The following is a 13633-nucleotide window of genomic DNA, read 5'->3' on the forward strand; positions in this document are numbered from 1 at the left end:
CCACCGTCTGTAAGAAAGGAATGAGGCTAATATCAAAAAACATCCACTCCTTAAATTACCAAAGCTTCTCTCTGTCTCTCTTCTTCGTTATGTATAAGTTGCGCTTTGTGATAATTATTAAGTGTACCGTGTGGAAGAATTTCCCCAGAAGTCAGTCAAAATCAAAGAGGTTAAAATGTAATGTAACTATTGAGAAGGTAGAAAGTCACTTGTTAAAATTCATGAATATCCTCTGAAAAGTAATGTGGTAGGCTGTTTCCGACAATAGTGACCTATATTCAACAGGGTGGTTCGAATGTCTTGTTACTCCCAGGTGGTTATCACAGTGGAACCAAATAAATATGTTCGCTGCTGTCAACTGGCTGACACCGTGTGGAAGAACGGTTTAGTAGCATGTGTATGGACACATGACGTCCACAGACCGGTAAATCAATAAGAGAAGTGCATTAATCAATTCAGCCATTCTTTTGTTTTGGGCCTAACAGCTTTCAAGCTGTGTTTTGGAAATTGATTTTTTGTTTTTCTAAAGACAAAGGTGGAATTTCAATAGGTTGAACCGTTTTTAGATATTCATAGAACACGTTATGCGACGTCACCAAGAGGTTACTTGCTTGGTAAAGAATAATCAATTAATTCCATTTAATTGATTAGCTTACTCGAATTATTCTTGAGAAATGTTACATGCTCTGGAATGAATCATACCGAATATTTAAAGCATTTGATATTTGCTTCAGTACGTTCCGATAGATGGCAGAACCACTCCATCTGTATACATTCTGTGGTAATAATTTGCCAAGACTGCATCGTAAGTTAGGCACCGGTTTGAGATCCGTGAGCATGATCGCGTCTGCTTATTCTCTGCAGTGGCCAAGCCTCGATTTCACTTCCCATCATCTCCTTATCTGGAGCGTTGTGCGTGCGTATTGCCGTTCCAGAGTGCAGGTGCTGGAGTATTATAGACTTACCTTGTTCGGCGACTTCATTTCCTCCACGGCCCACTTGCGAACTTGTTTAGACTCGAGGATTAAAACCTCTGGGATTAGTCATGGCGGCTACTGATAATGGCAACAAAGACTCCGAAATGCACTGAAAGCTATCAAACGTCATTCCTTATTCCTACACGTTTTTTCACTTGCGCAGTGGAATGAGTTGCTGCAGAATGACATGGGTCACTCCAAAGCTGGGGAAAAATCTTGTCTTCTGTACCATAACAGGTTTGTTTAGGCGTACAGTTTGTTGCAAAGATTTGTGAACTGGAACATAATTCATGATGGAGGTGTTATTTTCAAAATTAATTAGTAGGCTACATAAGAAAAAAATGGATATTTTCTACATGTTATTTGCATGTTAGTAAACTATTTTCTTTTAAAAATGAATTTCCCACATATGAGTTGGCTTTCAAGTACTGTAAATGATTCTGTGAAATAGGGAGGCTAGAATTGCACAGAGTGGCGTGCCAAAGGGAAGAATTATTGAGAATAACCCTTCTTTGCCCTAGCACCGCTTCAAAAAAACCGACAAATTCAGAAAAATGTAACAAAATAGAGGGCTTACCACTAAAAACGAAGACATAGCCCCCCTTCCTTTACGGCCATATCCCCCCTTACGAAAATCCTAAGCACATCACTGATTGTAATATTTCGGTAACTTTATTCGCAATTAAAATGAACTCTTCGCCGTCACAGAAACAAGTGGCGTATATGCAGGAGGGGTTTTCGGACTTGAGCTCCCTGCAGAAAGGTCCTTGACCCCAAAAATATATATTTATCATGAGTACTAATAATGAGGTTGAGACCGCAGGTTGATAATCGAGATTTACCTAGATTCTCGTTCCCTTCCAGATTTTAATATTAGAAATCAGAATCTATTTTATTTTATAAATCAATGAGATATATAATTGTATGTGATTTTTATCTGTGAAATATATAATTGTAGGCTGACATTCGTTTTTAGGTGGGGGGACGGCTTCTCTTGACCCCCTCCGGACACCCTTTGCTCAGGAACTACCCGGAGATGTAAGAAACTCGCCAAAGTAGACGGCACTGTATTAGCGAATTCTTCAAATTACGACCTCGGAAAAACCAAGCAAGCAATTCGTTTTCCACTTACGTTTCTCTGCATGCGCGTCACACATCGCCTTTCACACTTGCGTACAGGTCGTTCCGAGGTAATTGAGCGTTGACACGTGACGTCGGCGTGTGCAGTGCGCGGGCGTGGTCTCGAGAGGAATGACGGGCGGCCGCAAGGAAGAAGTCTTGCACTCGCTCCCGCAAGCATCCACTTTCCTTTTTCGGAGAAGATAATCGGAAACTGACGTGAAGATACGAGCGAACGTGACGAATCGCGGCGACACCGGCCGAAAGAACAAAAGGAAGCGGCTGATGGAATTAAATTAGCCGCGACGACTTACGGCTGGAAGGTGACCTCACGTGCCCCAACGTCTTGGCTATTGGGCCTTATTTAAACCAGTTATTATGCTGCATTTTGGCTTCGTTACTTATATTAACATGGGTTACACATTCTGTGAAGTGTACAAAATGTAAAATAATTTACAAAATTAAACACAACTTGAAGTTTTAGCTGTATAATTCCTAACAATTGAGAAGATTCTCCCTTATGTTCATCCTGAGTAGCGTGCGCAAGAGGGACTGACCGCAAAGGTCGAATAGGGGCTTATTTTTTTAGTAGTCTGTGCTATTGTTTCATGCGTACCCAGCGGCAAAAGAAATAGTGTGCGAATTGTCCGTCACTATTTTCATTCACAGTGTGGTGATTGAAGTAGCAACGTCAATAAGAAGACATTTACTTCGCATCCACCGAATTCCACTCCTTGAAACAACACAGGATAAAAAAGATTGACAATTTGTCTACTATTAACATTTGCCGTTGCCTTATTTAAGTTTAAAAGAAAATGAAACGGAGGGATTGTACTCCTCCTCACCCTCCTAGGTACGCCATTGTTAACCTCAAGTGTTTTTTCTGCATTCGATGTCAAGTTAATATTTATCGATTGTTTATTGAACTCTCATATAATCCAGTGAGGTTCTACATGCTTGTCATCGTAACACATAAAAATACATTTGTTTTGAAGCAAAAACCAGTTTATCGTAACCATTTTTCTTTAATAATAAGCGACAAACAAATAGTTGCTCACCAGAAGCAAATTATTTTTAGTACTCGTGCACATTGCTAAGACTTACCACTTCCGCGTAGCGAAATCGTCCAATGGATTAGGGCTATTCTCGATACCACTATAAAAAAAGGACAGTGGATTATGGCTCCTGGCGACAGACACATACTATAAAGTAGGACCAAAAAATGGTTAGAGCTCTGGCCGTTATTTTTTTTTAAAGACGTATTCTTCAACAAAAATCATAATCATGGTAAAGTTACGAAATTGCAGGTTTGCTCGTTTGTAGTAACACAAATCATTTTGACTGAAATGAAATTGTATATATAAAAAATATAATTTTAGGCTAACACTCATTTTCTAGAGGACAACACCCCACAGACCCCACCGGATTCCCATGCATGTTCGTGTACAAATCTGTTATTGTGGTGCACTGTTATTAACATTTTATTGTTCTCCCTGCCTTCCAGAGAAGAACTGCAGCAACGTAACATGTCCAGAGGATGAGACGGAGTGCCCTCCCGACAGCTACAGGCTGCCCAGCCACAAGGCCCCCGAGGAGTGCTGCTCTACGCCGCAGGGTTGCCAGTGCTTGCCAGGACCTTGCCCGCCCAAGGAATGCACGACGGGATTCAAAGCTAGGGTGTTGAGGCCGGGAAACCATAAGCCAGGAACTTGCTGTCCTCTCTATGAATGTGTGAACGGTAAGAATTAAAAGATTTTGGAAACACGACCTTACTGTGATCTCCAGCGTCAGGTATACAGTTTATGTATTAATAAAAGAAAATAAGATGGCGGTGTCATTTGTAAGCAAGAGTGAAGCCTATAATTGATGGCATCTTCCTAAATACATCGTGTGCAAGATTTTAAATTATTGCCTATGATTTCATTGATGACACCACTTCCACATTTTTTTTGTTATGTAACAGAGAAAGCACGTGTTTAATCAACGTATTCGAACTCTTGCTGATATATTATCGTGGTAGCGTCGTCGCCTTGTAATCAAGGGGTCCCGGGTTCGATACCCGGAGGAGGCACATGGTGGTTCGGATCCCACTTCAAACTGTAGGTCCAGTCCTGATTAAGCTTACTGTGCATAAAGTGGACTTAAAAATCAATCAATATATATAATCGCGATACGAAACTTTTGATTTTGCTACGTGAACCTTGTTCCAGCCTCTCCCGTTTTTTTTTTTTTTTTTTTTTTTTTTTTTTTTTTTTTTTTTTTTTTTTTTTTTTTTTTTTCCACGAGTCGACCAGCTCCAGTCAGCTTCTTTTGCTGAAATATTAGGCTGTATATGAAGAGGGTACAGTGGTAGTGTTGGAAAGTTTTGTCTTTCTATCATTTCCTAAGTGATACGAACCAAGTGCCATGAAGTTCTGTGCGAAAACATACTTACTACTTGGCTCGTTGCATACACAAGAAACCTGGAAATGCATATGGTTCTGACTCTTCCTCATACCGCAACGCTGCTGCGGTCATGCCAGGAACAAGTAGATTCTTCGTAAGACGCATGTAGGGGCACGCGGAACTTCTTTGCGAGATGTTTATTGCCCAGGAGAAAACACAATCTAATTTTGAAAACGTATGCTGCTCTTCCTACTCTCTCTGTCTTCGTCTATATGGTATCTTCGTTTTCAACATATCCATGCTTGTTTTGTTCGTTATCAATCTAACCCTCTTTCTCCCACTCTGTGTTTTCGTATTGTATCAGTCTCCCATCCACACCTCGCCTCTCTTTCTTTCATCTTCTCTCTATGTTCTCTTTTGGGCATCTCCGATTATACAGTGGTAACGTCGTCGCCTTGTAATAAAGGAGAGTCCCGGATGCAATACACGATGGAGGCACATGGTAGTTCGGATCCCACTTTAAACTGTAGGCCCAGTCCCGATTAGCCCTTCTGTGCATAAAATGAACTTCAAATATATGTTCTCTTTGCTGCCCATCTATGTTTTTTATCTGTGCCTAGTCTACTCTCTCCCAGAAAACGTAAAGTTATTATAAGTTTCAATCTTGTTCCCATAGATATTAAGGAGGGAGGGCAGTCCATCTCTACAGGAATTCGATCACATATTTTTTTCGCACTGCGTTGTTATCCCGGTTACGGAAACTTACTACAACGATTGGGGGTTCGTCGCGCTGACCACACGTCATCCTGTAACTGGTCACCTCTGCTGAGCCATGTGGGAGTGAAGCCTGCACTCAGTAGGTAGGCCATGCCCCTCAAGGGCTGTTGCACAAGAGGTTATTTTTGTATTGTTATTATTACTTTTAAGTGAAGATCGAAAGTTTTCAGTGCGGAGTGCAAATGTGAACTGTTGATTGGAAAGCGAGGAGAGTAAATGTTTGAATGATTAGGAATATACGTATTCGCCATGGCTGCACCTACATTGCATAATTAATCACCCGAACGGCGAGATCGATGCCTTAGTTAACGTGGGTGCGGTGCGATTGATTCCCTCCCGCTCATCGCACATCACCGTGCTCGGTTCGCGTGACATCGCTGCTAATTGTGCGTGAGATAATGCCTTGCCCCTCGGCAGGGACGGTTATCTGCGACGACCGCAGCACGGCGGGATGGGTGGGCGAGGGTTCAAACGGCACGTTTTCGTGATTTGGAAGATTTCGAGTCGGTCACGCCGTTCTGCATTCGGCGGGGATTTACACTGCGCTCTGTGTGCATTTGTGCACACGCGAATGCAAGTGGCGTTTGTTATCTGATCCCATTAATTGTCAACATTGCTCGTGTACACTGATAGGCACGGCCACGGTGTATAATATATATCAGCTGCGAAGTTACAGTTCAACCGCAACCAAACAGAATAGACAGCTTGCTTCGACCGATAACCACTGGTATACACATACAGAGAGCATGATGTACTGAAGAACCCACGCAACTGTCAATTTAAAATCTCAACCTATAAGAAAGCCTTGCTAGTTTATTACTTTGTACTGTACATGCCCACTTTTCAAAATATTGCATCTGATTATAATAATGTTTGTAGCCATTGCTACTGTATTGTACCAATTTTACTTCTACCACCCGTGACCCTGTGACCTGCTATTCTCAGTACAATAATGTCAAAATACTGGAGTTCCTTTACACTCAGGAGTTCATGAAACTAATATAGAAATTGAACTAGGAGATCGTCAGAATCGATTTCGATCAATGAAAATTTTGATCGATGAAACTTGAAATATGTATTGAAAACTTAGTGTGTGTAAAAGTCCTACATGTGAAAATTGAGAATTTGTATGTTTCAAGCACATACATACGTAACTAATAGCTTCTGCTATTTGTATTAAACTAAATCTAAGTACATATCTTGATTTCCAGACTCTTCCTTTTATAATCCTCTGCAAGGTCTACAGACAGTGAATCGATCAGCGCTCTGTGTATAAGAACTTTATATAAAATTGTGATTATATTATTGTTTCTAGAGTTCATCCATAGTCTGCTAAACACTTTATCAAAAGACTACACATTTCCTCCCATTATATGTCACCAATTTCGTATATGATTACTTTGTGGTTTTTGTATCGTCTCTTTGCGTTAAAACACACAATAAAATTCTAAGTATGTATTACATTTAAATTATCTTCGACCACTACAATGAATGTCAACATTCAAATTTAAAAAGAAAAGTGTGAGGGAATTTTCCTGCTCCTTTTCAGACAATTAAGTGGGTTTATAATTGCACAAAGGCAGTATCACAGACATCAATGTACAGTGGGATCCACGGCAAATTGTCCACGACCATTTTCATTAATTTTTCTCTTATAGTGGAACCACAAGGAAAGAAACCTGCGCAGACCCCATCGCGCTGGCGGGTGGGGGAAAAAAGACAAAGGGAAGAAGCCTTCAGAGCGGCCAACGTCAGTGTTGCCAGACCTATTGATTTCTCGGTAGGATTCCATAATAAACTATTGCTATGGCACCTCCGACGGCCTGCTCAAAAACAAGTTTCCTGCTCATCTTACTTGAACATGGAGGGGAGAGTGGAACTCCACTCAGGCATGAAAAGTGCTGTTTGAACTGTGAAATTATGCCAAACGATGTGCTAGGACATTATTATTATTTTATTACTATTACTACATTACCATGGGCGTCCGGAAGGGGGGGGGCGTGGCCCCCCTGGAAAATGAAAGTCAACCAAAAATTATATATTTTTTACATATAATTTCATTTCAGCTGCAATAATCTGTTAATTATTGCATGAATATGATACATTGAAATTTAAGCAATGTTTTTTGAGGGAACAACACTATTATTGGAGAAAATGTGCCTTCTTTGCCCCCCTGGGAAAAAAATACCTTCATGGCCCCTGCCTGGAAAAAATCCTGCGGACGTCCATGTACGTACATTACTATTTTTAGATGGTTGTATTTTATCCCACCCGAAAATCTATTTCTATTTTAGTTATTTTACATCGCTTTTGTGCCTCTACGGGTAAGTATGACAATATGGATGAATGAAAAACTGATGAAATGGATGAAGTGACACAAACACAGTGAAACGTCCTTGCCTTACTAAGTAGAAACACTGACTTCGTAGTGCAAATTATTTTATACAAATATGTGTGTGTTTGTGTCTATTATATATTAAATGCAGAAACATAGAGGCAGCATAACTGACGAATAAAGCATGTGAGTGTTAATAACAAGAAATTTGCTAGAGAACGAAGCGGCATAGTTCAATTACAAAGGAAATAATGCACCCCCTCTCCCGTAGTTGCTTGGAACTTTCATCGGCTTGAAAATACTTAATTTTCTATCCTTAATATACTATTCTATACTTAAATACTTAATTTTCTACAAAATTATATAGCGGCATGGACGTCCAGAAGGAAGTGCAAGGATGGTCGCCACTCACCCTCTCCTCTTCTCTTCTGGAAAATGAATGTTGACATAAAAGTACTTATTATTTCAGACGTATGAGTTGATTTCAGTCCATTTTTATAATAGGGATGTAGGAACGTGATAATTTCAAACTCAAGTGGTGTTTTCTGAGAGGGCAACATTATACGGGGTAATATTCCTCGTTTACCAGCCTGATAAAAATACATTGTTTCCCACTCGCTGGAAAAAATCTGCAGACATCACCTTGCCCCCCATTGCGCACGCCTATGCCGCCCCCCGAGAACGTCGTTCATCCGCTACTATTAGATCATCGGATTTTGTAGCAGATCTTCTGGTTTCCCAAGGCACAATCTCCCGATTTTTTTAAGTCTGACCTGGCAACACTGCCCCAAGCACCGATAACGGCAGGGAAGATGCGCCAACGCATTTGAGGGAAGGTTTTTTTCCTTGTGGTCGAGCTATACATCCTATATGTTTTTAAATGATGGATTTTATGTATGCTGGTGCAGAAGTTGTCAACAGCTTGTTTTGAGATTTCTTTTGATTTGTGAAGCTCTTATTGGGTCAAATAAAGCGCACGAAGCCCGACCCTGTGGCCGAGCGGTTAGCACATCGCGCTGCGACGCCAAGGGTCCCGGGTTCGAATCCCGGTCGGGCTTGGTTGTTTGTGAATGTCCATTCATCAATTTCATCCTTTCATCACTCATCCTCATCTTCGCAAATTAGCCAAGAGGCACAAAACGCGAAGTAAAATAAACTAAATCAATCAATCAATCAATAAAGCGCACGAACATGATGATGGACAATTTACACGGTAATACTCATGGATCCCACTGTACGTGGCAGTATTTTGCGATATATTGCTTCTCACGCTACTCATAGTCTCTGTAAGAGATTACACACAGTATGGGATTCTGCTTATTAATACACTTTAATTTTCTCACGAACGCACGAAACTCGAATTGACGTCATTTCCCGTTAAGCGCATCCAGTGACTGATCCCGCCTGAATGCTAATGCTACACCTTATCTACAAGATGCCCCCCCCCCCGGTTTTGAAACCCAATCGCCGCCACTGATTATCATTGTTATTATTATTCTATCCCAAGTAAATATATAAACACAAGATCTATTACGTCTGTCATTTCAGGAAATTAGGTTCTCCTTTAAATCTTAAACGAATAGCACTTACGAAAATATATTATTTTTTCTAAATTTCTGGATCGCTCAGCACTTGTCCACAAGAATTTATGTAACAAAGGATGGACTTTTGTACAATGTTTAAATAAAAAAAATGGATGTCCAGTGTCAGAGTAGGAACTGAGTTCAGACACCAAACTAAATAGCCGTTCCAGCTCACTTTAAGCCCTGGTACCAAATATAACAGTTCATGTAAAAAAAAAACTATTGGCATTTCCAACATGGCGAAGGGTCTCAAAGGCTGTTTATTGGTGTGGCAACGTAGCTTATTGCTTCCGTTTTTTGCTTCTTAATCTAAAGGCCAGAAGATCGTAACAGTTTTAATTGCCGTGTCTGCTTTTTGTTTGAGTCATATCGAGTTAAATATCATAGTTTTAATGTGGTTCTGAACCATTGTACTATTTGCCTACACCAAGAATCGAATCTGACGCCTCCTGATTACAAGGCAACAGCATAAATACACAAGGGTAGGAGTAGATTTCACGTAAACTTTGGATCAGAGCTGTACTATATACCATATGTGCGTAAAAAAACTTAAAACTATGTTTTCTGTGTTAATATAATTTCCATAAAAAAATTAACACAAGGGGGCGGGGTACAGTTTGAGCGGTAGTGCGTCAGTCTTTGCGAGGGGATGGTCACCCCTATTAGCAGTGTGCATATCTTAGCTTTCTAAAACATATGTCCCAGAATTAATTAAAACTTGGGTGTACGATTTTGCACACAATTTATTTTATATATTTGTATATCCATATCAAATGATCCAAAACAAAATTCATTGGTTGTCTGATTTTTTAAAATTATTTTTGTTGTTACCTCTATACAAGAGTAGTTGAAAACAGGCTTTAATTCTTTCTTATAAATAGCGGCCATTTTTGTTTCATGGCTTCCGGCGCTTTTTGCCTTTGCAGACAGTTGCGATACAGCTAAGGAACATTATAAAAAGATGGGGCAAAAACATTGTTTTCAGTACATGTACCTAGCTATATATCTTATGTCCTGTACGTATTTTTTTTACCATCTCTTATGCAAATAACTGAAATTTAGGTCCAAGACTGATATTCACTTTTCAACAAAAATCAAAGTTTAGGAATTCTTTAGCAGGGCGGAGCTATAATTTTTTTTAGAGGAAAGGTGTACATCTGAAGTTTTAGTTGAAAATATTTGAGCTGTGTTACTGGTTTCCTTTCATAGTTATGTTTGTTTTTAATTTGTGAGATTGATATTTCACGGATATCAAATTACAACAGGAGGGAGTTAGTAAAAAAGAACCACATTTATGTTAGTAGTTACAAATAAAGAAACCTCTAACTTACACGCCTTTTCTATGGGCTATGTCACTCGCATGATATAACTAGTACATACAATAATTCTAATTACATGCTGGTTTATTAAAACATACATTTTATTATATCTTTGTTACTGGTCAGATCACGTCACTCCACTTTGAAGGACGAAAATAGCAAAAGTCGGGTAACTGTGTGCGACGTTACACAAACCAAGAGTGAAAACAACTCTTTGAGATTTTCACCTCCAGAAGGCACAACCTATTTGATCAGACTGATATATAACGGCGTAAATCTGAACTACAGTATGTCGACCGGAAAACTTGGAAGTGCCACAGATTTTATTCCAGAGTGAAAGTTAGTTTCCCCCAACTAGCAGAACGTACTGTAAGGTATCCCCCCCCCAATGTATATTATGATTGTCTTCTACATTCACTAGGGGTGTGCGGGATCCCGAAAAGTCGGGACCAGGACCGGGGGAAAAAGTTTCCGTCCCGATTCCGACTTCGGGAAATGACTTCCTGTGGACTTTTGTGTGGACTTTTGGAAGCTGGGAATAGTGTTTTTTTCCACGGTATGCCAGAGACCCGGGTTCGAGTCCAGGCCGAGCCTGCATTTTTCGCTGAAAATTTCTACATAGTACAACTCCTGTGTGTGCCTAATCTACAATTACTAACATCTCTACACTGGGAGGAACCAGGCAATGTCGAAGTCTACTGTGTTTCAAAGGCAACAGATCCCGTTGCGGTAGCACTGGCAGAGACTATTCCATGCGGGTAAAACAGCGATAGCGAAAGATCAGGTGAGGCCAGGCCGGCTTGGTAGCTCAGTGGTTAGAGCAATGGCACGGTATGCCAGAGACCCAGGTTCGAGTCCTGGTCGAGCCTGCATTTTTCGCTGAAAATTTCTACATAGTACAACTCCTGTGTGTACCTAATCTACAATTACTAACATCTCTACACTGGGAGGAACCAGGCAGCTTCGAAGTCTACTGTGTTTCAAAGGCAACAGATCCCGTTGCGGTAGCACTGGCAGAGACTATTCCACGCGGGTAAAACAGCGATAGCGTGGCTTGGTAGCTCAGTGGTTAGAGCAATGGCACGGTATGCCAGAGACCCAGGTTCGAGTCCTGGTCGAGCCTGCATTTTTCGCTGAAAATTTCTACATAGTACAACTCCTGTGTGTACCTAATCTACAATTATAATTATCCAGTTGGAAAGAAATTTCAAAATAAATAAAATTTGCAACTAAGTATTATCTGTTATTAACATTTATGGTATTATTTTGTCTTGTGCTTATAAGAATACAGATTTCAAATTGCTTCTTGTATAAATTTCCAAAAAATTATATGTTAACAAAAAATATACAAAATAGCTTCACAATTCAACAGCTTCTCTCTTACCAGATATCACAGTAGAATTAAGCAATATTGCTACTAGTGATGAAGATATAGTACAAGCGATGCAAGCACTGCTTGCACAATTAGATATTATTTTATGTACTTAATCTTATAGCCTAATTTACTTTCCATTGCACTCAATGGCCGGAAACCCCCTCAGCAGCTGTGCGGGGAAAAATGCACCAAAAGTATTGTATGGCGAAGGGTGAAATTTGGATGGAAATGTTGTCAGCAGAAAACCAGCAGCCAATATGTCTTCATGAACACATACGCAGAATCGCGAAGATGATGTTTATTAATCATAAAATAACTAAGAAGTTATTATCATTGTTCTGAACTCCATACGGACGACTTAAATTACAAATTATTTAGGTTTTTGTGAATTGTAAAATGCATTAAAAAATTGAAATTAAGAGTAAATTTCTCTGGTACAGTTTTTGTTCATCTAAGGATACTCTTCCTACACGTAAAGAACAACACCAAAAATATCCTTCAAAAGACATTTAGTGGACAATGCTTCATTTTTTCTTTTTCTTTTTTTAAATATAATTCTAAAACAATGTCAGATGTACTTGATTCGAGATTCCTCTTTTCCTCTCCTGAAGTTGGCCGGTGAGATTCTGTAAGAAAAAAAAAATGTTTCATAAACAACAAAAAACTATAGCTTCCCAAACAGGGCATTGTTGTACATTATAAACACACTCCCAGCTCATGGCCTGAAAGCAAAGCAAAAAGAACTTTGTACATGTATGAATTCTACTTTTGGAATCTACACACACGTACACATGTATATAAACCAAAAGTTTCAAAAGTCACTCACCTTAAAGCAGTATTGTGGCATCAGCTCCCTGTTACAACTGAATACGTCCATGCCATTAACCACTGCAAAAATATTACTTTTTTTTTCAAGTTTCCTGTGTATGTATTACTTTTGAGCATCTGCTTCCTTGATATATTCTGACATTGGTTAGTGTGTGTGATGATAATTTAATTATCTGCTGCCACTGATTCATATTTTAGAATTTAAAACTGTTCAAAAGATGAAAGTAGTCTCCTTAAGTTTATTTGACAGAATAAAGTGTGAAGGCTCTCTTGTTTTAACATATTTTTTTCTCATTATTCTTTGTTTTTAGATGACAACTTCAACTGCACATTTGAAGGAAAGGATTATCCCAATGGCTCTACATGGAGAAAAGACAACTGTACACAATGCCGCTGTGAAGATGGGCTTACCTTCTGCTCCAGCAAGCTGCAGTGTCCCCCTCATCCTCCCTGTGTGGTCACCAGGATTCCAGAAGGGGAATGTTGCCCCGTTTGTGTGGGTGAGTACATAATTCAGTTCTGTGCTGTTTGGTAAGATAGGATGAAGAAAAACTACTGAAATCTCACGAGTATTTTCCGCCTTCTGTAGGCAGTTTTCATGTAAAGTTGTTTCAGTTTAAGTACATTTAAATTATTTATCTCAACTTATCCTGTTCAGTGCAGTTTGTGAACAGCATTCATGTTTTTATTTATTTATTTGTTATTATTCTTAATGAAAGTAAACCACTCAATAGGGACATAGGAGTCTCCTGGGGGAAGTGTGACAACTTTTCTCATGAGATTTCGCCCGCACGAGACCGTGGCCACCCACCATCGTGAGGAAATTGGGGAGCTACAAATGAGTAGCATAACCTGGTCATAGAAAACATACAACGACTGGGGGTTCATCATGCTGACCACATGTTACCCTGTAACTGGTAGGCACTTACCCTCAT

At 39.7% G+C, this 13633-nt stretch overlaps 1 protein-coding gene and 2 non-coding genes across 6 annotated transcripts in view; all 3 read left to right on the forward strand.

Moving 5' to 3' along the window:
* Window positions 1-13633, forward strand: part of LOC145978890 (cysteine-rich motor neuron 1 protein-like) — a 261004-nt gene that overhangs the window by 225985 nt on the left and 21386 nt on the right. For all 4 annotated transcript variants that reach the window (XM_083111823.1, XM_083111824.1, XM_083111826.1 and 1 more), the window contains exons 3-4: window positions 3601-3834; window positions 13010-13198. In XM_083111823.1, coding sequence (XP_082967949.1) covers window positions 3601-3834; window positions 13010-13198 — 423 coding nt within the window. The remainder of the gene's footprint in view (window positions 1-3600; window positions 3835-13009; window positions 13199-13633) is intronic.
* TRNAT-GGU (transfer RNA threonine (anticodon GGU)) lies at window positions 11293-11364 on the forward strand. The gene has a single exon. It is a non-coding gene; the product is annotated as a tRNA-Thr (tRNA).
* TRNAT-GGU (transfer RNA threonine (anticodon GGU)) lies at window positions 11547-11618 on the forward strand. Its single transcript has one exon. It is a non-coding gene; the product is annotated as a tRNA-Thr (tRNA).

This window comes from Lepisma saccharinum, chromosome 25 (genome assembly GCF_977018435.1).
Source record: "Lepisma saccharinum chromosome 25, izLepSacc3.1, whole genome shotgun sequence".
NCBI lineage: Eukaryota > Metazoa > Arthropoda > Insecta > Zygentoma > Lepismatidae > Lepisma > Lepisma saccharinum.